This window comes from Vanessa atalanta, chromosome 5 (genome assembly GCF_905147765.1).
Source record: "Vanessa atalanta chromosome 5, ilVanAtal1.2, whole genome shotgun sequence".
NCBI lineage: Eukaryota > Metazoa > Arthropoda > Insecta > Lepidoptera > Nymphalidae > Vanessa > Vanessa atalanta.
Genome location: NC_061875.1, coordinates 10570603 through 10597817, shown reverse-complemented (window position 1 = coordinate 10597817; position 27215 = coordinate 10570603). Strand labels below are relative to the sequence as shown.

The 27215-nt window shown below is 30.5% G+C and overlaps 4 protein-coding genes across 5 annotated transcripts in view; 1 reads left to right on the top strand and 3 right to left on the bottom strand.

The window, feature by feature from the left end:
* The window catches only part of LOC125063878 (protocadherin-like wing polarity protein stan), a 166508-nt gene extending 142074 nt beyond the window's left edge, over positions 1 to 24434 (bottom strand). Inside the window, exons 1-2 of the mRNA XM_047670553.1 lie at positions 24284 to 24434; positions 11770 to 11818 (exon numbers count right to left, since the gene is read on the bottom strand). The gene's annotated coding sequence lies outside the window, so the exon portion shown is untranslated. The remainder of the gene's footprint in view (positions 1 to 11769; positions 11819 to 24283) is intronic.
* LOC125063905 (calcyphosin-like protein) overlaps positions 1 to 27215 on the top strand; it is a 54259-nt gene that overhangs the window by 11596 nt on the left and 15448 nt on the right. Inside the window, exon 1 of one of the 2 annotated variants that reach the window (XM_047670598.1) lies at positions 26128 to 26202. The exons of the other annotated variant lie outside the window; for it this stretch is intronic. Coding sequence (XP_047526554.1) covers positions 26181 to 26202 — 22 coding nt within the window. The 5' untranslated portion in view covers positions 26128 to 26180. Of the gene's footprint in view, positions 1 to 26127; positions 26203 to 27215 lie in introns of those variants that run through there. 2 annotated transcript variants of the gene reach the window in all.
* On the bottom strand, positions 13744 to 16941 carry LOC125063887. Its single transcript, XM_047670570.1, has 2 exons — positions 15415 to 16941; positions 13744 to 15338 (listed from the first exon to the last, which is right to left on the bottom strand). Exons 1-2 carry the CDS (start codon positions 16823 to 16825, stop codon positions 13744 to 13746), a joined length of 3006 nt encoding a protein of 1001 aa, XP_047526526.1. The 5' UTR covers positions 16826 to 16941.
* Positions 24896 to 25745, bottom strand: LOC125063906 (18S rRNA aminocarboxypropyltransferase). The gene has a single exon (XM_047670601.1). It carries the CDS (start codon positions 25641 to 25643, stop codon positions 24912 to 24914), a length of 732 nt encoding a protein of 243 aa, XP_047526557.1. The 5' UTR covers positions 25644 to 25745; the 3' UTR covers positions 24896 to 24911.

Below are 27215 nucleotides of genomic sequence, written 5' to 3'. Positions count from 1 at the left end.
ATCGATTTTGTAATGATTTTTTTCTAATGCAACACTAATAAAACAAAAAAATACAAATTGACATTGGTATGTCACAGATTGATTTTTACATTCGCTTTGTTTTCCTACATTGAGAGTGTTGATTTATTCTGGATTTTCTTTCAACGATTGTTTATTCATTATGGACTCCGACCTATCTTTTTCCAATGACCCCGGCACATCTACGGACCCCGAATTTCGCTCAAACGATGACACTGGCTTTTGTATTATGGACTCCGAACATAGCATAAACGATGACCAACACTCACGTAATATGGACCCCGAAACTAGCTCCATCGCTAACCACGGCTTGAATATGGACATTGAACAAAACCAAAGCGTGTCTCATGATAGTCTGCACACAGAAGAAGTGACTTCTTGCCAATCCGTATCTCTGAGATGCATAAACTGTGGAACTGATTTGATAGAGCGAAGGCGACATAGTCTAGATCTTAATCAGGTTCAGTCAATACATATTAATAACATATGATGTCTCAGAATAAAAATAAATCATAAAAAATGTTGTTTTATTTCGTTTTAACCTGTTTTTCCTCACATGACAAAAATCTCTTTTTAAACATTTTGATACAAAATTAAGTTCATATTCTCAATATTACTAGTTAGTGCTTTTAAACTAATTACAAAAAATATGATAAAATGTCTGTTCACGTCAGGCCAAAGTCCCCATACTAAGTGGACAATCTCTTTTATTTGTTTGTATGTAGAGGGTAATAACCGGAGCTAATGATCCTATTCTACTTTTTTTTCTCTGGTAGAAAGCTTCATTATTCCTGAGTGCTATGGGGTATAAATTATATGTATATCATAACATTTTCCTTATTAATAATTGCACCCGCACGAAGCCGAGGCGGTTTACTAGTACTTTCACGGTTTCACTCTCGAATGCATAAACCTGATGAAAAAGTATTTATGGAAAATTGTGACGGGAATCCGACACGACCGGAATTAGTTCAGGCAGTGCTTTCCGAGTCTGTCCTGTCATCCCACAGACTCCAGGTTGCTTACTATATATTTCTAGACAGCAAAACTCATTTTTTATTGGATCGACCATTTATTGTGAACCCTTATAAGGTACCCGTTAAAGCAATATACGAACTATAAACAAAAAGATGAATCATAATTTGAAAACTTTTGTAAGTGTACAGAAATTTAAAATACTTAAAAACTTTTTCAGTTCAACCAAAGTCGAAAGTTAGAATTGATAAGTTAGAATTATTGGAGTTGGCGTGTTAAAAACTTGAACTTTGAAACTTAGTTTACAGTTTACACGAGTTATATTATGTTCCTTCACGTAAATTATACTTTCTAAGGGACTTATAACTGCTATATTCTCGCATGGACAATGTTACAGTAATAATGATGTCAGAAGCAACGCCTATTTTATAACCGTATGAAATGCTACTGTTATATAACAAATATATATAACATTTAATTTCGTATGTGATTTAAATGGGACTAAAAGGAAATCTTACATATTAATAGCGTAACCCGATTTTTGACATTTTTGATTTATTTTGTGATTATGGGATGGTAGCTGCACATAACAAATCGGTTATGGTCTAATTTTGAAGAGCTCCAGGCGTATATGTGCAGAAAATTAAAGATGATTCTTGAAGGAGGAACTAACAAATAATTACTTTTGTAAAAAGTTACTGGCCGGTTAGAGAGCGCCGCAATAGATGTATAAGAAAAAAATGGAAAACGTAAACAATATAAAAGTAATTAGTTTTCGACAATCTCAAATTCTACCTGAACTAATGTATTCTATTTGATACTAAAAATTTCATTTAAAAGAGGTTTCATCATTTTGGCGCCAAATGTAGATGAGTGATTTGCAGTTTACAATGAAATGAAATCAAAACAAAGGTTATATATGTATAATAGCAATAGGTGTCGAAATTCCTAAAAAAACTTTTGAATAAACGCGAAGTTTCGCGGGAGACCCACTAGTATACATAAATGGTGAAGTTCTTATAAACATACATAAAAATGTATACATTTTAGAAAATATCGTTTTTTTGAAGTCAAACGCATACGAGATAATCCAATTTATAGAACACCTGAATCTTAGTTGAAGATCGTGGGTGCAATTTGGACAAATACCGAATTTACCATTCGTCTCATACATTGCGAAGAAACTAGCATTGTTGCCAAGTTTAACGACATATTAATTAGCAAAGATACCAGTAATATGTTTAACAATGTAACACCAGAAGATATTTTAGCACCAAGCCCATTTATATATGAACCACCAGCTTAAAACAATGTCACAAACAGAAGCTAGAAGTTGAAACTCTGAACGTAATTGCAAAACGTTTAATAAATTCATTTTAAAAATACACGGCGGCACTAGAAGCTTTTAGTTGCAGCCTTCTTCCGTTGGAAGTAGAAACAGGGTATAACTATTTTGTTCAGAAAATATATTAAGCTAATAAAACTGGTAATAGATTTGTACAAGCCATTCTTCGACCTCATGTTTATATAAAAAATATATCAATAAAGTGAATACCAAGAAGTAATAATGATTTTAAGACAGCTTTGTATAGATTCAAAACAGAGGAATATCTTCTAAATATCTGTGTTTTTTTAAGGAGTTTATATAATGGGTACTTACGTTTATTATAACTAGATATAAATACGTTATGGATAAATATTTATAATTATACATATTTAAAAAGGTGTATCAAACAATACATTTCACTCTATTTAAAATGTCTTATAAAATAAAAATAAAAAATCTCTTTAGATATTAAGGTTTCGATAATAATTTAACACAAGATGCATTTAAAGCCGAAATTTGTAATTTATCAAGCGAATAAATGCAGATAAAATCGTTCAAACAGAACTCCCTTTTGGCGATGTTTAAAATATATTAAAAACCGATGTTCACCCGGGTGCCAGTGACTCCGCAGTATTCGATTGCAATGATCACCGACAAACCCCTTGTAATCAAATGCTAGACAATCCCCTGCGTACAGTTTTTAATTTAAAATCCATTTACAAACAGCGTACCCTAGATGTACGGCGAGATCTCTTTGGAACTAAATTTTTGTATGAATTTTTCATTACTAAAGTGCAGCATTTATTTTAAGTTACATTTTAATATCTTTAGACACTAAAAATAAATGTACATTTCGATGAATATTTCATTTACTTTCTTTTATTTATTTTTGGTCTTAATTTGATTATAATTAAATTAAACGGATTTAGGAAAACTTTATTAAAAAAAAGAAAAGTCGGTTTAGGGTATTGCGCTGGTAAACGGGACATAATAATGGTATTATATACTTAAACAAGTTTGCTTCAAATTAAGTTATGAATCGACTTAATACTGTATCGTTAATGTTCCATAAATATTTTCCGCTTTGTCTTTAAATTATATATATATATATACACTACGATTTTAATGTACTGTTAAATGCGTTGACAGGATTTAAAGTCAGCGAATCCAGCGATTTGTCTCATCATCATTCACTAGCCTATTCCCACGGCGATCTGTTTTAGTACTCCATTGCTTGTCAACTCTCCCTCCTTGGTTACCTACGTTACGATGAGCTGAGTCACTTAATACTGGATGGTTTCAAGGAGTGATGAACAAATTCAATCAGTCGGCTCTTACAACACTATCAGATTGAGATGGTGTTGTATTAAGCTGGAACCACAACAAGGTGTAGGTAAAGTCAATTGATGTATACAATATTGACGATACATATTTAATTTTATTACGCAATACATTAAAACATTTTTGTACATTAAATTAACAAAGGACGTTAGTCCTTGAACCTTAATATTTGATACGAAATTTATTACGTTAATACAGAAATCATAAACGAATATGGACGCGGGTCACGCATTAATTACTTTTATTTCTCTTTTCAACGATGTAACACTCTCGGTCACGTGTGAAATAACGATATAACAGATTAATAGCGGTCATTATTGTTTTATTGCGAATATTATTCGTCTTCGACTATATTTATGTAAAACCTTTTTTTTAATTTATATTTACAAATAATATTGATTAATTTTATGTACTTAATTAAGTAAATCATTAAAGCTATCAGAAGACAGACAAAAAAAAAATCTCTTTTTATAAAAAGGTTTTTTTTGTAAATAGGTAAGTATTTTACTTTTGACGAACAGACAAGCAAGTCAGCCTTTTCCGCAATTGTATCAATAATAAATGATGTGATATTTTTTAAAAGCGTATCATTTTAGTCAAACGCCATCATAAATCGAAATTTACATATAAAACAAATTTAATTTACATATAAAAGCATTTAAAACGAACAATGTTACAAAAAATGTGTCTTGACTTTCTGGCTAGACTCAAAAGTAAAAACTTGCGAAAATAAAAAGATTATGATTTATAAGTACATAACATAAGCAGCCCGTAAATGTCCCACAGCTGGGATAAAGGCCTCCTCTCCCTTTGAGGAGAAGGTTTGGAGCATATTCCACCACGCTGCTCCAATGCGGGTTGGCGGAATACACATGTGGCTGAATTTCGTTGAAATTAGACACATGCAGGTTTCCTCACGATGTTTTCCTTCACCGCCGAGCACGAGATGAATTATAAACACAAATTAAGCACATGAAATTTCAGTGGTGCCTGCCTGGGTGAACCCGAAATCATCGGTTAAGATGCACGCGTTCTAACCACTGGGCCATCTAATACATAATAATATGATGAAAATTGCCTGACACTACACTTCAAATTAAAACTTAGCAATGTCTATTAACAATGAACTGTAGATGGGATAACCTTGGAGCTATGCGCAAATACGCAAAAAGAAAAATCGTTTCAATATCAAAGAAACTATATCAGAACACGGATATACAGACGAATTAAGAACCTCTTCCTTTTTTAAAATCGGTTTCAAATATTCGACATGCTAACTTATTCTGAAAAAGATATCATTATTTTTTTATTTATTAATAACGTATATTAAATGAGCAAAACGAATAAATTGACAATATTATGATCACCACTGACCATAGACATTGGCGGTATGAAAAAGTTTAACCAGATATGGTACATTGCGCCACCAACCCTGGGAACTAAAGTATTATGTGCCGTTGTCCTGTATGTAATTAAATTAGCTGTCACCATTCAAAACACACGACAAACACGACAAAATGTTGCCGAAAAATAAATGATAAGTGGGTGATAGTCCCCGTCTGGGTAGGTACCAACTACTTATCATTTATTTTTCGTCTTGCACAAAGCCTTACTACCAAATAAACTAATTAATTATTTTATCCAGTTAAAATATAGTAATACCCATCATTCTATCAAGTACAATTGTATATAATTCAACTCATAATAAAACTTTAAACCGTATTTCTGTTTCGATTTTCCTAAATCGCTTAGCGGTCGGTGTCTCAGATCATCGAACTGAGGTGATCAATCAAATCCACAAAAACTTTGTCACTTTTATTGCCAATTCTACGTAAAGGAAAAGATTTACAGCTATCGTCTTAACGCGTGTTCGTACGACATTTTAGTTAAATTTAAAAATATATATATATTCTCAAAACATTGTACTTTTATCTTATAATTTAAAAATAAGATTTTGTTTTATATAAATAATTAAAAATGATACAATCGCCAAATACCATACAAACAAACTTTCCTAAACTATATTTGTAAGATAGAAAACTTTTATTTTTTTCTTATTTTTAAGAAATTATTAGTTGAAAATAAAAAGATGTATGCAATACACTGACAATATGGTTTGTTGTGGTTTGGTGTAATCGTATAATGATTATTCAATAGTGTTCGAAAAGCCGTCATCAACACATTTGTTCCCCAGCACGGTCGTTAGTCATGCTTTCAACGTCAGAACGAACTGGTACGTTGACGGGCTATCCATTTCCACCAACCATTTACTATTGTCCATAACGCAGCATTATTCGTCATAAATTTTCTGGCTAATAAATTTCTCCGGTGATGCCTTAATACGTGCGTCATTTCTCTAGAGTGTTCGACCCGAGAATACTATGTTTCAAGTAAAACTTCTATTTTTGTTAAAATTTTTCTGACTGAATAAGCAGTTTTACTTCTATTAAATTTTATAGTGAGCTTCAAGCGTTCTAATTCCTTTATTGTTTTCGTAATTCTTCACACTTTTAAATCAACTATGCTTTTGAAAGTTCTAAGATAGAAGCATAATAAACGATGGCATAATTTTTTTTTTACCTGATGGTTTTGTTAAGACTTGCCTGGGTCTGGGAACGCTCACTCATTAATTTTTCTATCATTACTCGTCAATACCCGGTATCGATGTATGTGCCGTTGTGAAGGGTTAGAGAGACATTGTGTTACAGGCACACGATACTTAGCATTAGATGTTTTAATATGCAGTACATTGATGGTGTTAGGCTTAGTTTAGATTTCAACAATTTTATATGGGCATAAGGTCCACTTCAATAAGGTCCGTGTGCTCGCGTGGATAATCAAAATGAAACTAAAAATAAATTTTAATATATTAAAATATTTACTGTAACCAATGTGCTAAATATATCAGCTAACAAATTTCATATTCCAACTGAATATTAATATTACAGTCTAATAAAAGAGCATTTTTTGCTTTAAATAAACATCAAAATACTCTATTCGCAATAAATTTTACTATTAGTTGTTACGCGGTTATGCAAGAAGCCCGTCTATTCACAAAGTAGGTTTTAGATTAAAGCAATGTCACAAACAGAATCCAGAAGTACGATTTTCAAACGTAATTGCAGCAAGACGTTGTTCAAATTCGTTTTAAAAATATACGCTAGCACTCTTGAACCTTGTATTCTGAATTTCGGAGTCTTATTATACAATCATAGGACGTAAAATTGCTCGGGGATAATTATTATGGCTAGACACACTATTGAGCCATTAAAGAAAATGCGGAAGGTAATAAAAATATACAGGGATTCAGAAAAGCGTCATTGTCGTGAAATGTCAGAAAATTATGTTGATTTTAATAATACTAAAATTAGGGATAAATGCAAATGGCGTAGTACCTAAAGTCGGCTTTTCGATATCGTGGATACGAAACGAATGCTTATTGAATAGTACTACCTTATTTCGATATTTATAGCTTAGACTAGTATTAACGATTGTTTCAGACTATCACTTTATCCAAGCATGGTTTGATACGTTTAAAAATCCCGGGTTAGGCCATTAAAAGTTATCGGGCTTTCCTGTCAAGAAATTCTTAGTAACAGCCCCGGAATTTGTAGTCTAGAAATTGGAAGCCCGTGCTCCTGCGCCTGAACTCGTTCCGATATCGCGAATTTCCCGTTCCAACGGATTGTGTGATTGGGGGCGCATCAGTGTTTGCGCACATATTTGTTCTCCACTAAACCATGGAATTGAAGTATAAATTAATTATTGAATTTGTAGTATAAATTATACATACAGTACCCAAGAAGGGTTGTTTATTATTATCAACTTTAAAATAATTTTGTCTTTAACTATATTAGTGTAAAATAAGACTAAGATAAAAAATATGGATTGTATACTAAATGTTTAGTGATATAATTTGTACACAATGTACAATGATAAATAATCAACAAAATATTTTATATATTATTTATATTTCCTTATAATAATAAAAAAAACAAACGAAAATTTAACCAATTCGAAATTTAAAATAAACAGCAGAATCCAATTTGTGTAAACCGAGAAAGTTGGCACAAGTACGCCATGAATGAATCACAAAATCGATGTTGCCGGCGGCGTGTAAACAAACTTTGTGCGTAAATCTTTTTACTTTTAACTGGCTAATGGTCACGTACTTTCCGATTAACATTTGAACTAAAGTAAAATATGGCGACAGATAAGATAAATTATTTTCATAGAAATTTAAAAATGAATCGAGAACATTAGTTATAGTGTACATTCAACCAAAAAATATACCTTAATGTAATTCTATCTGACTGAGCTGATATATTCTATGTTCTGTGTTCGGGAGGATTACCAAATATTCGTATTCGGCTAAATAGCCGATGTTTTTACTTTCCTCTTTTACATGTTTAAAGCGTGTGAGAAATGTTTTAATTTAATAAAAGATAAATTTTTTTTTACACCCGTTTCTTTAACTATATTGTAATAATAAACATATCAGATTCAATATACGATTTATCTTTTATCTTTTTAGATTTTTGAGACAATTTCACAAACACAAATACAAATTTATATAAGTAAAATCACATTAATACTTTTAGCGTAATGTGATGTAAATAATATATTAATTTAATAATAAATTGAATAAAATCTCTAAGATAAACTAGTTTTATATAAAAATTAGAAGGTTCTCAAAAACGCAACTTAAACTTAAATTAAAACCTACTGATAACATTTCAATTTTTATGTGACAATATTTCTATAGGTATCGTTACGGATACATCTAGAGTATCTAAGGAGTAGGTTACTCACGAGCTTCGCTTGAATATGACTTGCGGAACAAGAATATTTTTAAAAATTAGGTTTTCTATGTATTTTTAACAGCAATAATATAATTTTAGCACCCCATGTGGATCCTACTCGGAACGTAAAAGTTTAACGTACGTACAAGGTCATATTTTTCATGGAAGTCGTAAAAAGACGCGCGTTCCGCCATGTTGGATGTTTGGCGGGAAAACGTTAGCATTATTTTTCTTTTTTGTTCAAAAAGTATATCTTATTTAATATAATCTTTTATCTGGTATCTAGAGATTATAGAATTATTTTATATAATACATGATGTCTTTTTATTAAAATTATACTTTTAAAGAAATAATTTGATCTGTTATGTAAATACTTACTTAAAGAAATATATAGTTAAACTTAAAACATAATCACAAAAAAAAAAAAATATTAGTTACATGACAACACCAGTATAAAAATTCTTCTGAATGAGTCTGCAATTTTTAGTGCAATAAAATCCATTAATTTTTCGACGCAGCGAATTGTCACTAATCATGCTTCCAGACAAAATTTTAATAAGGATTGAGCTCCGAACACATTAATATTCCCCGAAGAAATTATTCAAATGAGGTTTCGAAGTAAAGGAACGCGTTATATCGTGGACATGTCATTTATTTGAGCCGACAGAAGCTGTTACTACATAAAACAACTCATGTTTACTATTATATACGTGAGAGGACAGGATGATAATGGAATTTGTGCTATGTTTGAAATAAATACAGCACGTGAATTTAAGCCGATGCGAAATTAAACCTGGTGATTGTTTACTTTTCATGTGCCTAATTTGTGTTTTCAATGAAGACTGACATCGTGAGGAGACTGTCTGATGAAACTCAAGCACTTTATATTAGCAAGCCCGCACTAAAACATCGTGGTGAAATAAACTCCTAACCTTTGAGAGGAGAGCCTTTGCAGTTTACTTTACTTTCTTTACATTCCAATGCTCCTTTTTCGCTTCGTTTAGTAAGGCTTTAAAGAGTTATTGGCTATTGTTCTAGTTCCTTCTTATAGATTGGGATAAAAATATGTTATTTACTAGATCAGTATTACAAGTCTTTGCAAAATAAACTTGAGAAGCTACACAAGCTGTGTATTCGCTTCATTTTCTGGCTCCGAGAATTTGACGACGTCTCCAAATTTCAAGCTAAAATCAAGTGGCGACTCTATGGCTTAACATACATCTATTACACCTATGTAATAACGAGAATACAATGTATCTCACTCCACTCTACTGATTTCTATTTCTACTTCTTTACTGTTAATGCTCAAGTCTCTTTTTTTTAAGTTGAAAGAGTATTTTTTTCCCTAATTTAGTTTATATGGTAATGTACGTATTTGTTTATTATTTATGTACAGTATATAATATATTTTATAACTGAGTATATATTTGATTTTAATTGTATATTATTTAGATTTTGTAAGATTATACGTGTTTAAATGTTATTATTCTTTCCTTTCTCGAGAAAAAGAAATATTTTCAAAGCATGAGAATTAAGCATGTTATGTATTAAGTTATCTTTGACATGTTTGTATATTCACTAGAACATATAGTAAAGCGTTGAGTAAGTAAAATAGAATCAAGATAATAAGATTATATCTATAGTTTTATGACACAATCAGTAATCACAGTCACTGTGTTTTTGTGAAATTAAATCACTAAGAAAAACGGAACACTCAATAATGTTTTTATTATGAAATTCTAAACCGAATGGAAATAATATCATTAAATAGATTTGATTATGAAAGTTGTAAAAAAAAATCATTTTAAAGGTATTTCAATTTCTTTAAGTATCCCTTAATATTTTTTGCATTACAAATGAAAATATATTTCCACTGATGACATTATCTCAAATTTAAATTATGATAACTGTCATAGATTTACGGAATCCTATTGACTTAAAATAATCGTGCCTAAAATCATTTTAAATATTTTTGCTACGTATAAATATACTAAAATAAACTTATTTATTTTTATATTTAAATATACGTTTAAATGTTGCCACATTAACTTCAACCATAAAGGTAAATCATACACTCAATTAATCAAGACTCGAAGTCAAACATGTTTGAAGATTCTCTTAATCAGATAAGGTTATAAACATGTACCGAAATACAATGGCTGTGCGATTTAAATCGAAAATATTTTAATTGAGACATAGGAATAAATTCTTTGCAATACAGCGTAATTACAAATGTGTCGGTGCACGGCATCTCGACCGCAACGTATTTCGAACGAATTAACGATATTTATAAAATCGTGGAACATTTAACTGAAATATTTTTAAAATGACCACAAAAACGCTTTCAATACTTAACTCTCGTTATGTATGTCACATTTTATATTATATACTTATAATATTTTATAATCTTTTATATACTAATCTTAAGTGATTTGAATTGATAATGTTCTGTTACTGTAACTTTTGATTATAATTGTACGTTATCTAGATATTCAAATACAATTATATAACATTCAAACTTATATCATGAAATCTAATGTAGTATTTGATAATATCTGTATCAAATATGAAATATAATAAAGTTACTTTCTCTTAAGTGTTATTACAAACCCTGAACAATTTAGTCTCCCTTCGAGACGTGAGTCTTGACAAGGCGCTGGCGGTTTGAACGAATCACGTAAAAAAGTTTGGTAAACGACATCAGAGGGGAAATATTTAAAACATAACTCATGGATGATGGCTTAGCCCTAAGGGAATAATATTTATTGCAATCTATTTACTATTCGTCAACTTAAAACTATAAGGATATGTTAATTATATGTATAAATAAATATTAATGTATAATAACTCAAGAATGAATGAATGTAAATGATCAATAGAGACGATAAATCACATCCAATAATAAATCATCGTAGGTCTGTCTCCACACTAACAATATTATTTAAGATCTTAATGCCCTGATTCAAAATAAATATTATTTTTTATAAATGTATAACTGATAAAAAAGTTATTGTTATTATACAACTATCTAGCGAATTAATTACACAATAGTTTCTTATATAAGTAATATACATGATTTTTTATCGCGGAATATGAAATATATTTTATGAGAATGTTATGTTATAGTATACCATTGTCTACGCCTTTACAGTAATAGATAAATAAGATGTGGGAGCCGCAGTAAAGAATATTACGTCAAAGGCGATTAAATTTAATATTTTAAATAATTTATACTATAATCGATTATATTTTTAATACAATATAGCTACAAAAACTTTCAATAAGATAAATAGACATTAGACTAACCTGGGGAATTAAAATATGAGGATCAGGTGGTCTAGTCATCCACAAATATCTGAAAAGAAACAAAAACGAAATTACTTAGGTTTAGGCTGTACGTTGTACGAGTCAGTCATTTTAATATTTAAAAAAGTAAATAAATCCATTCAACGTAGGCCACTTATTGTATTTTGATGGTAGAATGCCAGAAACCTTTACTGAAGTATGAACAAAAAGGTTTAATTCAATCGAATACAATCTATACAAACGCATAAGTTGATATTATACATATAAAGTTTGAATGAATGTAGTGTTTACGTTATTATGTAGATACGATGTAATCTATGGTGTATTATAGACATCATAGACTAAGCAGGTTCTTCAAGACACATTTTAAACTTTTTCGATTTATATAGAAATTATCTAAATTATTTAAAAAAAGTATTTGAAAACACCTAAGCAGTCTAATATAAATACAGTATAATTTACATTTTGCGTATGAAATGTTGGTAAATAAATATAAAGACGCATTAAATATCGACTCGAATAATACACAAACTCATAAGCAGGAACATGGGTTCAGAGTATAGGAATGTATGTATATGTTAATTTGTACAAATCTGTGAATTTGCTCCGAGATAATGAAACACAGTCGGACTTAGTACATCAAAACCCCTCGATATAATAAATAAAGTTTAGGTGAATTATATCTTATATATAAATATATTTTATTAAGGTCGTCATATACATTTGCTGTAATGACAATATTGGATTATTTCACATTGCTGGTATTAATATCGAGGTTGTTGATAAAGCTTAATTAAAACACCAAACTTTATAAATTTTAAAAATAAAGGAATATTATATTAATAATATAATATGTATAAATAATAAACTCAATACATAACGTTAAAACAACTCCGAAATAAAAATGGCTGATAGGTCAAAAACAATATTAGACGGGTCCAAATGCCCAGATCAATAGGGAGTGCATGCGGTGTACGGTGTACTAAGGGTACAGTACGTGCTAGGGTCCTCCCCTCTGACTCATAAAGAGGGTGGCGGCTCCCTCTCACTTTTGAAGGTTTGGTCGATATAACTCTCTTTTGTTTTCGCGTTCCGAACTCAAAGCGTTTCGTTCGAACTTGATACTTAAATAGTGATAACTATTGTCACATTTTTTAATACACATTGTCAAGTTAGAGATCAGCTGCTCTTATCTTAAGAATTACGAAAATCTTATTGATAGCCTAAAATGTTCCACAGATAAGTATTTAATTTTCATTATGACATACTTCATATCGTCACATAATACATAAGTTGAGATAGCTATAAACTTACGATAATTGTGTAGATACGACAATTATATTATGTTTAAATAAAACTATCGAATAAAATTTTCGTGTATTCTGCTTACATCACAAATCACAATAGTGTAAATACATATTAAATCTGATTGGTTCAAATTTAATAAGTATTAATTAATATGTATCTATATACAAGAATTTAACATTTTCCTAAATCCACTTATAAACGACAGCACAAAGTGTAACTTGTGTGTGGATAGAAAATGATTAAAAGTTGGGATTGTTTGAAGCTTTTGGGTATAAATCATAATAGTTTTCGCTGTTGGGATTTTATTGTCTATTTGGTGTTAAATATGTTTGAATGGAATTGATAAAATTATCTTTATCTCTTATGTTGGCAATGAAAATATTCATAAAAACAATTCAAATTGATTGACATGAAAAAACGTACGATTGCGAATTTTAGAGTACATTTTAAACCACAAGTTGCTGAAATAGATGTTGTAGTATCAACCCCAAAATTTTATAGCTTCGGTCATTGAACCTGAGGGTGCATTACAATGGTCAATAATAATGCAAAGCATAAAACTTTGTCAATTCAAATAATATGAGGCATGCATTTGATATATTTTTTAACTTATTTAAAACAAAAACCATTTTCGAAACAATAATTTATTAAATAAATATACAAAATTTATCCAGTACAGAAAAAGCAACACATTATAGCTCGACAAGCTTCCATACAGAAAATACAAGGACTCCATACAACAACTGCTAGTAAAAATAATAATATATCCCTGAACTGCCTATACACGTTGAGAAGAGCCAGAAAGTGAGGATAAAACCATGGCCATCTGTCATATACTGATAAATACGGCCTTTTTCTAAGAGAACCCATGTATAGGCTGCAACCAAAGTCAAGTCGTTCACGAACACGGCTTGGTGTCCTTGTAAGCATTCGTCGTTTCGGGTCTTTATCAGCAATGTGTAATAAAAAATTTGTAACTGCGTATTGTTCTAGTATATTTTTTATTTGTTTTACACCTCTCATAGATAAACATCTTAATCTAACCCGTTTTGCCGTCGCAGCAACACCACTATCCGCGAATGCTGATTGCATAGTACTTATTATAAGCTCTGGATCTTCTTTCATAGATTTAAGAGTGGAGTAAGCCTGCTTGGGATCTGAAGTCATTCTGGCGATAGAACGTAAGACATCAGCGCAAGCCGTTATTCCTAATTTACCAATGTCGATTAAAGATTCAGCTGCTAAAATTACATCGCTTGAGTTTTTATTAATTCTTTTTTCCATGTCTCTATCTTGTTGCAATCGATATTTTCTACGAATACGATCCTCTTCGTTTCGCTTTTTCCTAATAATAGCCTTGCGTTTTTCTTCTCTCTTTTCTTTTTCTCTCTGACATACACACGTTATTTTGCCGGGACGAGATGATAAAGTTCTCATAGCTTCAGATTCACGGTCACAAATCGGACTACCACAAACACATGGTTTCCGGGGTATTATATAATTGTGTTTTAGTGAATCTTTCTTCATTTTCTGACTTTTTTTAGAGCAAATAAAACTGCCACATGTACATGGTCTTTTTAGATCATTTCCTTTCATTTTTTTAGGACGGCATATACAACATGAACAAGATTCTTTATGAGGCTTAGTCAATTTTGGTTTATCTTTTACACTTATTTTACTTAATTTAGTAACATTATCAATAACTTCATCTTTATTTATAATGTCATAGTCACGCCTATTTAATTGCATTTCAAATAAGGGACTTATTTCGTGTTGCTCACTGGTATTTATAGTGTTATTTTTATGTCTAATGTGCTTATTAAACAAATCTTTCATTTTATGAGGATTCATTATTTTGTCAATTTCGATCAAACGATCACCTGCTGCTTTTTGTACCTCTTCTTTATTAAATCTCCTACCACAAGAATTACAACTTGCACAGTTGTCATCTTCTTTAAGATTTGCATCTTTCTTCTGTTGTTTTTTCACAGATTTCAATGATTTCTTTATACTTTTCGTTTCATCGAGAGAATCTAACTTAGGTGATCTGTCATCAAAGTGTACTTTTGGTGGACTGGTTTTATTCTTTTGTATTTTCATTTTACAATGGGAACACAATACTCCGTCATTATCTTTATTTTGTTTTATTGATATATTTATACCAGTATTATCAGCATCCTTAGGTACCTTAGCATATTTTGAGTTTTTGTTAACTTTGTTACTTTCCTTAATATTCTTCTTCCTATCATTTCGTTTTTGATCTACAATTAAGAAAATAATAAAATGTTAACTATTTTTGACTTTAAAGTAAAAAAAAATTAATTGTCTCATACTTACTATCTAATTTGAGACTCTTTGATTTTCTGACTTTCATATTTTGATTTACAATTTGTCTTCGATCACTTTTAGAGCTCCTTAGGTTGTCAAAGTAGATTGGTTCATTTTTATACAAATTATTTTCATTTTCACGATTATTTCCACTATCATTTGCAGTATTTATTACATTATTAGTTTTCTCTTTTCTTGAAAAAACTCCAGCACATCGGCACAAAAATTCTTTAATATTAGAAACACTTCTTACTCGTGATGGAAGAATACTTCCTTCGTGATCTTTAAGCAACTTTTTATTATAATTTAAGTGTCTTTTACTTTTCTTCTTGTTTAATTGAAAACCTTGCTTTGTTTCCTTTCTTTTTTTATTTTCATTTTGTACAGGAACAAACGTCTTACTAGTGGTGTCTTTAAATTTATTTGGTGCAAATGGCAGGATCGTTTCCATTTCAGTTGTGTTTGTAACATCTATACACGGACAAAAGTTTTGATTTTCTTTCAAATACTTTTCATTTATCCGAGTCGAAACTGATCTCACTGGCGTATGTTTATACTTTGTTGTTATTTTAGGATTTGGTTGAAACGACACTCTTCTTACTTCATAGGTTTGTGGATACGAAGGGGGTTTACTTGAAATATTTAAATTTTCTTTACGGTATCTTGATTGTCTATTTTTTTGTAATTTTAAAGTGCAAAAACATCTATTTAATTCATTTTGTACATCTAATGTCTTATCTTCGGATGTAGCCATTGCTTGAGATCCATGATTACGTCTAAATGCTGACTTGGTGATAATATTTTTATCCTGGACATTTTCAACAGTACTTTTACGCTCCTTACGTTCAAGTGCAATAGGCGTTGTCGTTGGTGTACCTTTTTTGTAAAATTCTATATTAAAACTAAAATTCGAGCCAATTTTTACAGCTTGATTATTCAAATTTGTGTCATATCTCGGTTCATTTACTGTTGTTCTTTTTGTTGTTACAGTGCGAGTTAAAGATGATTGTTGTTTTCTAATTTTATACTCGTCTGGTCTTATACCAATACATTTATTTGAACATGGATTTTTTATCTGGGTACATATATTTTGCGATGCTTGCGTCATATAACATTTTTTATCACATTTATTTCGATTACATAATTCACGAGCTTTTATGCGTTTTTCGCACTCATAAGGATCACATTGGCCAGGTATACATACATTTGGTTCACATTCATAAGGTAATAATTTTTGTTCTATAGCAATACTTTGTTTTGGCGGAGGTGGAAATTCTTGTTTTTTAATTTCATGGTCTAATGAAGTCGCAGCATTCTTGTGGCGATTTCTTAACTTTTGTAATTTTAAGGCGCAAAAACATCTTTTTAAAAAAGTGGGTGGTTTGTTATTTTTAACATTTGTTTGTTTTTCTTTTAGCATCGTTTTTAATTGTGGACAAGTCGATACATCACACGCTTTTTTTTGCAGTTGAGATTGGGCGGTATGAAACGATTTGTTTGATTGGTTTTGTTTATAGTCTTTTTTTGTTATGCCACTGAGTACTTTTTTTTTATTGCGTATATTCTTTGCGTTTGTAATATAATTATTCGATTCGTATGGCGTATTATTATCTTTATAAAACTCAATATTAAAATTAAAATTAGACCCAATTCTCACGACCTGTTCTGTTTTTTCTTTTTTTCTTTTATTTTTAGTTTGAAATTCACCCTTACTTAGTGCTTTAAATTGACTTTTTTGTGTCTTAAATTTTGCTTTTCGGGGGGTCATAGTACCAGCACTAGATTTTGTCTGTGAAAAATTTGTATTTCCTCCAAAATTTTTATTTCTTTTCATAATTCGCTCTAAGCATTTAACAGGGTCACATTCCCCAGGTATGCATGTTTGTGGTTCACATTCGTACGGCAACAATGTACTTGTAAGTGGCACAAACGGTTTTTGAGTTTCTGTACCAATACTAGAAGTGTTTTGTTTTTTAATTTTACGCTTCTCCTTGGCAGATTTCATAAACAAAGTGCAAAAACATCTTTTGAGCGTAGGTGAAACATTAATCATTGTTGATTGAGACCTAGTCTTTTTGTCACCAATTTTTGCAAATTTTACTTGTTTCTGCATTTGTGTTTTGGCATTGCTAACCTTTCTTTTAGTTTGATGTTTTCGTTTGGTACGTGTAGGTTTCGGTTGTTTATTGATTTCAAGACCACGATTATTTTTATTTTTATAAAATTCAATATTAAAATCAAAACTAGAGCCGATTTTGACTCTTTGTGTTGAGCTTATTTCTTTCAACTTTGTATTGTAATTTGTGTTTTTATGATATTTTTTATGACCCACTGTTTGAGTAGTTTGCTTATATTTTTTCACCGAATGTGTTGTACTACTAGCATTAGACTTTTTAGGGCTCCTGGTCGACATTCCAAATTCTTTATATCCCTGTTGCATCCTTCTCATTCTTATAATTCTCTCACATTCGTAGGGATCACATTGGTTCGGAACACAGATGTTGGGAGGACATTCATAATCTTTAAGATTAATTTCAGGACGTTTAGGTTCTTTTGTCATTACACTTTTATTACGTAATTTAATATCTTTGTTACTTTTCTTCTTCTCCATTTTTTCTTTAGGTATATTTGAATATTGATTATGAAGTTGCAGTGTACAAAAACAACGTTTTAAAAAATGTTTCTGTTCTGTCGAACGATCCATTTTGTTAATTGGATCTACCTGAGACTTCTGTGTACGACTTGGAATTATCTCGGATTGCTGGTTTTTCAGTTTTTTTCGAATTACATCTTTTTGTTGATTCGATGGTAGTTTCATAAGGTACCTTGACGGTTTATTTTTATAAAATTCTATATTAAAACTAAAATTTGATCCAATTCTTACCACTTGCCGATCAGATTGTTTTAAAGATGACTGCGAAAGATCACGAGTCTTGACAGCTTTAAATTTTTCCCTATTTTTAAATTGTATTTTAGCATTTTTCGTTATAAGCTTCTGACTATCAATAGAAACAGAACGTGAATCTTTAATTTCTGCAGTACTAGATAACTTTGACTTTGTTCTTTTCTTTATAATTTTTTCGCACTCGTATGGATTACATTCCCCTGGTATACAAATGCCAGGTTCACATTCATAAGGAGAAAGTTGATATCCTTTCGATTTTACATTTTTAGTATTAATTTTTTTATCTACATGCTGTACCTTACTTATATGAATTCCTTCATTATTTACTCCAAAAGGTTTTCGAAATTTCATTAAACAAAAACATTTTTTTAAAAATGCAGGCTTAGAATCTTTCTTAAGTTGGGCGGTACAAAAACAACGTTTCAAGAATGACGATGTCATTGTCGAAGCAATTCGATTTGGAGATTTTTCTATTTCAGTGACCTTATGTCGTCTTAATTTTGAATCTATAGGTGTGGTTATACCTTTTTCTGTGAAATTGATTTTTCTTTGTTTATTATCTTTGAAATCTTTGGTAGTTTTTCGTATAATTGATGGTGAGCCCTGATCTTTAAAAAATTCTATATTAAAGCTAAAATTTGAGCCTATTCGTACTACTTGCTTCGAAGGCTGAACAACGCCGGATTCGGATCCAAAAGTTCTTGGAGATAGTTTTGCAGAATTTTCCTTTGTTTTCATTTTTAATTTATAACTTTTCTGTGTCCCTTTAGAATGATTATCAGTAGTTATACTAGACGCAGATTTTTTAGTTTGTACTGTTACTATACCAGATTCTTTCATATGCTTATGGAGATTTCTTCTTTTTATTATTTCTAAGCACTCGTAAGGATCACACTGACCTGGAATACATATATTTGGTTCACATTCATATGGCAGTAAGGAATTTCCTTTTTTTCTTCTTTTCATTATTTCTAAGCACTGGTAAGGATCACAATGACCGGGGATACATATATTTGGTTCACATTCATATGGCAGTAAGGAATTTCCTTTTTTTCTTCTTTTCATTATTTCTAAGCACTGGTAAGGATCACAATGACCGGGGATACATATATTTGGTTCACATTCATAAGGTTTTAATGAATGCGCTATTTTCATGGGCTTAAAATCAGTGTTTTGTCCTCTGCTGATTGTGTTGTTTGGTGTTTTTGATACATATTTTATATTTACCTGCTTTTTATTGTTTTTCATGGGCGTTCTGCCTTTTTTATGTAACTTTAGCGTACAAAAACATCTTTTTGCAATAGGCATAGCAGCCGATCCTTTATGAACCGATTTGTTATATGTTGATTGCGATTGTCGGTCAAAGTTTGTATTGTAATTTCTTATGGTACCAATAGTTTTTACTCTTTTTGAGTTATCTTTTATTGGTTTATATAATTTCGTACTAGAGGAATATTTAGATGAAGGTAAGTGTTTACTGAACGCTATATCAAAACTGAAGTTAGATCCTAATCGAACAGAGGATTTGTTGCCTTTCGAGAATTCCTTAACTCTACCATTACCAGAAGAAATTGAAGATTTTGGATTTTTTTCGTAAACATTCTTATTTATCAATTGTAAATTCATTGTGCAAAAATTCTGTCGTATATATTGACTTAAGTTTGTGATTTTCCTTTGGTTTAATGACACCAGTCTCTCTTCTATAAAACTCAAACTCGATTCCCACTTATGATCACCTATAGGATTTATGCTATAACATTGCGACTGTTTTTCTACAACCATTAAACTTTCTTGACATTGTGTTGACTGAATTAGAATTGGGCTAGAGCCACTTATACTGTTTGTCTTTTTACCCGAATGCTTGCTACAATTGCTACAATCGTTTAAATGCTTTTGGCAAATCAAAATTGGATTGAGCGTAGTTGTAGCTCTATTAATCGTATACTCCCTGGGAAACATGGATGTTGTTAAAATTTTCTGTTTTCCATTTTGATTTTTAGGGTATTTTTGCAAATTTAGTGTACAAAAACATCTTTTTATTAAATGACCAGGCATAGTAGACTTATTAACTTTATCTTTTTGTTTTGACTGCGTAGTTATATTACCAACATTTAATGTGCTATTCTTTCTTGTTTTACTTATTTTTTTAATTCTAGTGCGCATCTTTGTTTTCTGTTCAATAGGCGGTTTAGAAGTTAATTTTTTTGCAGGTATGTTGGTCTTAAAGAATTCTATGTCAAAACTAAATGATGATCCAATTTTTACTGCTTGATTAGAACTACCTCTAGTTAAATATTCTTTAATTTCACTAGTATTGTTTTTTGTTTTCGCTGACGTCTTACGGTCTTTTGATTGAGGTTTTGATTGTATCTGAATAGCTCTTAAGGATTTTTTCAAATATGTAGTGCTGGAAACTGATATTTTTTCTGGAGGTTCCGTAACTGAACCAACCTCTTTCAAACGTTTTCTATTAATCCGATCTAAGCATTCATAAGGATCACATGATCCTGGAATACACACAAATGGTTCAAATTCAAAATAATTTAAAGGTAAACCTTTCTTTGTTTTAGTACTTTTATTGTAAGTTACTATAGCGTTTGAATACATATCATTTACAATATTAGTTCCTATTGTAACCATTTTCTTTCTTTTAATTTTTTTTTTCTCCTGAAGTTTCAATGTACAAAAACATCTTTTGAGAGTTCTACCAATTCCAGCTTTTTTATACAGATTGATGTTAATAGGAGTAGTTGATTTGTCTCCTAGAACTTTTTGACTCCCTGACTTTTTATTCGATCTCACATTAATTCCGTTTGACATTTTTAAATTAGGCGAGCTAATATGATAAGGATATTTTGTTTTATAAAATTCTAAATTAAAACTGATATTTGAACCAATTCGAACGACTTGGCGGTCAGTTTTACTGTCACTTGTTTGGTTCATATTTCTTTTGCTATTTTTTATTTTATTTAATTTATTTTTTTTAGTTTTGTACATGGTCTTAGAATTTACAAATTTAGTTTTTAGGGATGGATGAGGCATTGATGTTGAACTTGAAATAGATTTAGGTCTTCCAGTTTGAGACAGGTTATCTACAGAGTCGTACTGCACTGATTGCTCTTTTCTTTTTGTGTTCCTAGTGTTTATCAATTTGATGCATTTGTAAGGGTCGCAAATATCTGGTATACAAACGTTAGGCTCACATTCATACGGTAGCAATATTTGTTTTTTCTGAAACCTCTTTTGTCCATTTTTTTGTAATTTAATTATCTCCTGATGTGTATAATAAGTATGTCTTTCAACATTGTCGTTGACAACATTGAATGTTAATAGGGATTCTTTTGTAGTCGTACTTTTGTTCATACTAATGATACTTTTTGGTTTTCTTCTTTTGGGTATCAATTTTCGGGGACAGAACGACGAGCAGCTCTTCGAATTATTGTCACCTGTTTTTGTATTCGTCATTGTATATTTCAATTTTATTTGTGAACCACGTTGACGGCGATGTACATTTTTAGGTATTTTTTTATCTCTATGATCGTACTTAAGTAGTGATTGTTTTGTTATATCAGGCAACCTTTGTAAATTTAATCGAGATATATTTGTATTAGGTTCACCTTTCTTTTTATAAAGGTCTATGTTAAAATTAAAAGATGACCCTATTCGTACGATTTGTTGTGGACTTGTATTTTCACGAAGTGGACCTATATTCTGATTCTTAGCTTTAGTTTTATTTGTAATGGAAATACCCGGCATCAGTGCATTTTTCTTAAGGTTTTCTTTTTTAATATTTTCATGTGCTTCTTTAGATATTTTCTCTTTCTCGCTAGTAAAACGCCGCCAAGGATTGGCCCTCAAAAAGGTTTGTTGTGCTCGTAAACGAAGATTTTGTTTGTTCGTTTTTTTCAATACAGTTGCAGAGTCTTGTTTTGATTGAACTTTGATTATAGGTTTAATTAATGGTTCCCGAATCGTTTTATCTGGAACTATTAAGTTGCATTCAATATTTTTACATCGTGAACGTTTATGTTTTAGCTTGACATAGCACTCTTCTGGAATACAGACATCTTCAACACACTCTGAATGGCACTCCCAGTGTTTTAAGATTTTTTTTCGTTTTAAGTCATCCTTAAATTTGCTTATAGAATCTTTTTTTATATGCAACATTAAATTGTTTTCAGGACATTTACATATTGTTCCACTATTCTTTTTTTGAACTTTATGAACCTTTACTTTAGATTTTATATTATTTTTTAATTTATTTATTTTTTCTAAGGATTTTCTTTCATGCAGATCAAGTTTTTCTCCAATCTTTAATTTTGATTCGCTGATCTTTCTTATTCCTTCCAACATAATCTCTTTTAGATGTGTTTTGGATTTTCGTAAGTTTTCGTTGGATAGAAATGATAAATAGCTATTTTTTTCGAGTCTTTGATTTATTTCGTCATCAAAAGTCGGTTTGAAATCGGTAAATGGTACGGGATTATAACCCAGTATTTTGGGCCCCTTAGACAGATGTTTTAGCATACCACTGAATTTAAATGTACAAGTACAAGGATCAGATTTGATGTGTTTTGTTTTGAATCGCACTGCTCTTTTTCTGTAGTCACCAATTTTATCTTTGACATACCTGTGCCTGTGACCACCATGGTAGGTACGTTTTAGTCTTTGCTTATCGATATGTTTATAATGATCATCGTATTTAGATGAGCAAGTACAACAGCTACAACATACGCTTAATTCTTTAGATTCCAATTTCTCGCCTTTATCAACTAAATCAACCAATTTCAATATCTCTTTAGAATATTGTCTATTTTTTATTTTTTTTGGTGATAATTTTACAGGAGGTTTTAATACAGCTTTCGGTTCGAGGCTTATTGTGCTGTTAGATATTAATTGTGCTCTTATGTCGTCATATACACCTCTAGTTCTAACTAGTTTTTCGAGAAGTTTTTTTTCACGAAGCGGAATATACTTTCCATAGTAAAGACGATCAATACGAGTTCCTTGAGAAATTATACGTCTCAAAGACGGGTGATCGGCCTCACTTTTGTATGTGCAAGAAGTGCAGGAGCAACTTTGATCACCAATGCTACTTAAATTAGTCGTCTTCATATTGTGTTGCTTTTTCTACATCAAATTACTACAAATACAGCAACGTTCGGCCAAATATATTGAACATAATTTTCAAATCACAGCTAAGCACAACACATGCCACGATTTTATACACCTGAAAATACAAGTTTAATCTTAACTAAAACATTATGTTTTGTAACGACCTTTAATATAAATAAGAAAGCTTTTATTTCTATACTAATTGTACACAAATAAAATATGACCAAAATTAAAGATTCTTAAATTATAAAATATAAAAATTAACAAGAAGTGTAACGTTTAATCTAGCAGTAAAAAAGCAATACATATATGTATTATAATAAAGTAATTAATAGGCACGAATAATAATGTCGAAAAACTCTCACCAAACATAAACGGATACAAAATACTCCGACATATTCCGACGGACATAGAAAATCCCAAGTTACTGTCAGCTCTCCAACATTTTAAACGTCGTCCTCAAGAGAAGACGATAATAAAATAAATAGAAAAACACAATAAAGCGCGAAATTCGAAACCTTACAAATTATTGTCAATTTGAAACATTATGAATTGACGAGTACAATAATTAAAACATATGACATTATATTGCAGCCAGGTTTATCCGAAGTTATGATACAGGTACTTCGCACTTCAATAAAACTACTTCTAAAAACATAAAAATTAAAGTTATAAATTAGTAACAAACAAAACATTTTTTTGCAATATTTGTGATCATTTTTATAAATTTTAAAAAAGCTCTATCGTAAATCGCTATCTTGAAAGTTGTAGTAGATATTTATTCATCACGGAGGTTAGTGACTTGTGAGACACCTGCGTGACAGGTTGCACAAAAGTCGAGTCCCGAAACAAACTTACCTTGTTAGTTTTTAAGTTTTATCCGAACAATATTTTGTTACTGTACACAAACACACATCATGCACAACACTATAATTTCACCGCAAGTACACTTTAAAAGTAAGTCATAAATTAGTTATTCCGCGAGTTTAGACCGAAACTCTGCACGACATGAACCAACTCCCTCACCCGAGCAGTTATACGAAACTAAAGTAACGGACGCAAGCACGTTTCAACGTTCATACAGCGATTTAATTTCAAAACAATAATCGTTACGCCATCTACACAACCTTTGAGTAACTAGAACATCCATTGATAAGATTATTTGAAATGATTCAGATGTTTCTCCATAGATGGCGCTGTAAATTAAATGTTAATTCCTTATCAGACTTGAATAAACTCATGCCTTGTTTTTTATAAAAGATTGATTTATTATATTTATAACAAATTAAATAGTTGCTTACATGGAATTACAAAATTAAAATGGCCTAAAAAAATAAAAAATGTTCAACACAAAAATTAAATATTTAATGAATAATCTGAGAAAATAGATTTTATAAAATATTTAAAATTGAGAGAAATATATCAAATGAAATATGATAAACATAAATTATTTAATATCAGAATATAATTACAAATAATTTTACATTTATTCACTATTATCGCTTTTATTGTCCGAATCACTTGATGGCCACATTTTTCTAGTATCTTTTTCATTTGCAGCAGATTCTAAATATTTGTTTTGTGCTTCAATTACACTTTTGCTATCTGTACAATTTGAATACATGTCTAATGCTTCAGAATTCAGTTCTAAAAAGGAATGTCCCCATGAGAACTTAGATAAATAGAAATTTGCTTCTTTTTTATGACCTGTAATAAACATGGCTGCAGCTAAAGCCTCGACACAACTGAGTTGGTATGGCTTGCCATAGTTGATGGGATTGGCTGCCACTAAAAATGGTAACAGCCTTGGATGGGGGGATTTCATTCGTTGAAATGGTGTCTCATCGATTTTAGCCCACGAACAATCTATGACAGCCAATCCAAACTTCTCTATAATATCTTTATCATTTGGACTAACACACTGAGTTCCAACTGGTGATAACACAAGCCCTTGAAATTTTTGACCAAGTTTTAAGTTTTTAATAAGTTTATGCCGCGAGAGTTTTCGTCCTGAGCATTTCTTTGGATCACAATGGTTTAAATCCCACATGCTTACTGCAAATGTTGCTTCTACGCCTTCAGTATCTGAACTATCTGAGCTATCATCACTGTCTTCCGAGGACTGTATACTTAAATCGTTTAACCTTTCTGCATAATCTCGTTGAGTATGTTGGTTAGATCGTTTTCCACGAACTGTACATTTTTTAGTAGGTGCCATAGTGTTTTAATTTAATGAGAATAATATGTGTAAAATCTCATAAATAATGAATAAAATAATATAAAAAAGCAATATTTGTTTTGATTGAGACAGCCAAGCTGACAGTGACAATTGACAATTAGCATTACGACAGGGCCGCCAACATACATACCATTGCGAATGACAGTCACTAGTTTTCCGTTCAAAAATTTTATTGGATAGTTAAACTAAGTATAGTAGCTTACTAGTAGCTTAGTAAGATGATAAATTTCATGCAGGTTATTTATTTTCTGCATTTATATTTGCGATTGAATTTGTATTATATTGGCAATTACAAAGTACTAAGTATTACTTTATATAAAGAAAATTGACATCAACACATATAATAATTATGTTAGTCAATTAATTTATTTGGAACTTAAAAGAAAAATAAAAAGTGACATCTTTGTCTAAATTGTTTTTTTACAAATAATTTAAATAGCAATTACTGCTGTGCTTAAGATTACCTATTACAAAGAATATAAATTATATTTCAAGATTGATTTTACACGCGGCAGAATGAGCAGCGCCTCAATGGCGGGTAATTATGAATCTTAACTTTTATTTAACATAAATTGTTCTGTAGTTTTATTTTAAATCACTCATAATTAGTTTACTCAAAATTCTTAAATTAAACGTCTTTTATAGTTTATGTTTGCTGGATGCTTTTTGTTATCGTATATCGAGTAGTGATAGAATTATTAGATTTTAATAGCTTATTTAGCCATCATTACTATAATATTGTTTGAAACATTGGTGGATATTTAAAAATCTGACAAAAACCTAGTGTGTTAATGTAATAGTTCATTAGAGCGATTAATATTAGGTACGTTCATTTTTAGTAATTAGGTATGTGATGTGAAAACAAAAACCTAACTCCAATTTCCGTATTTCTTACAAATAAAAATATTAATTTCTTTACACGAAAATCCATCTCTCATTTTACCTCCTTAAGGGATGATCTTTCATAAGCGCGTTAACGACTGGACATAGATCGGCGTATTTCAAACATTGGAATAAGGCGGAATTTGATACAAACTTAAATCTCTAATTTCACCCTCTTGGGTGAATAATTTTCAAAAATACTTTAAAAGCTGGTTTTTGCATATAAGCAGAAAAATAAATAACGACTTCTATGTTTCTAACTTATAAAAATACGAACTTCGATTCATACTTTCGTCAAAATCAAAATATAATTTATTCATGTAGGCTTTTACAAGTACTTTTTAATTGACATTTTATAGAATTATATTACGTAAAGCTACCACTGGTTCGGAATGTACATTCTACCGAGAAGAACATTGAGCTTGTTAATTACAATTATATATATAAAATATCCTGACTTAAAGTAGCTATTAGCACCACTTTTTTATCATCTATATATTTGTTTTGAAAAATATTCTTTATTTATTAACAAATGATTTGAAATTTCTTTTTTTTTTTTTGATCCAAGAAGGCTTTATTAACTTTGTGGTCTAAGCTTGACGTGACGAAAAGTGGGCGTTATAAGCTTATCCTTTCGTCTCATGTATATATAATCATTATTCAACATAC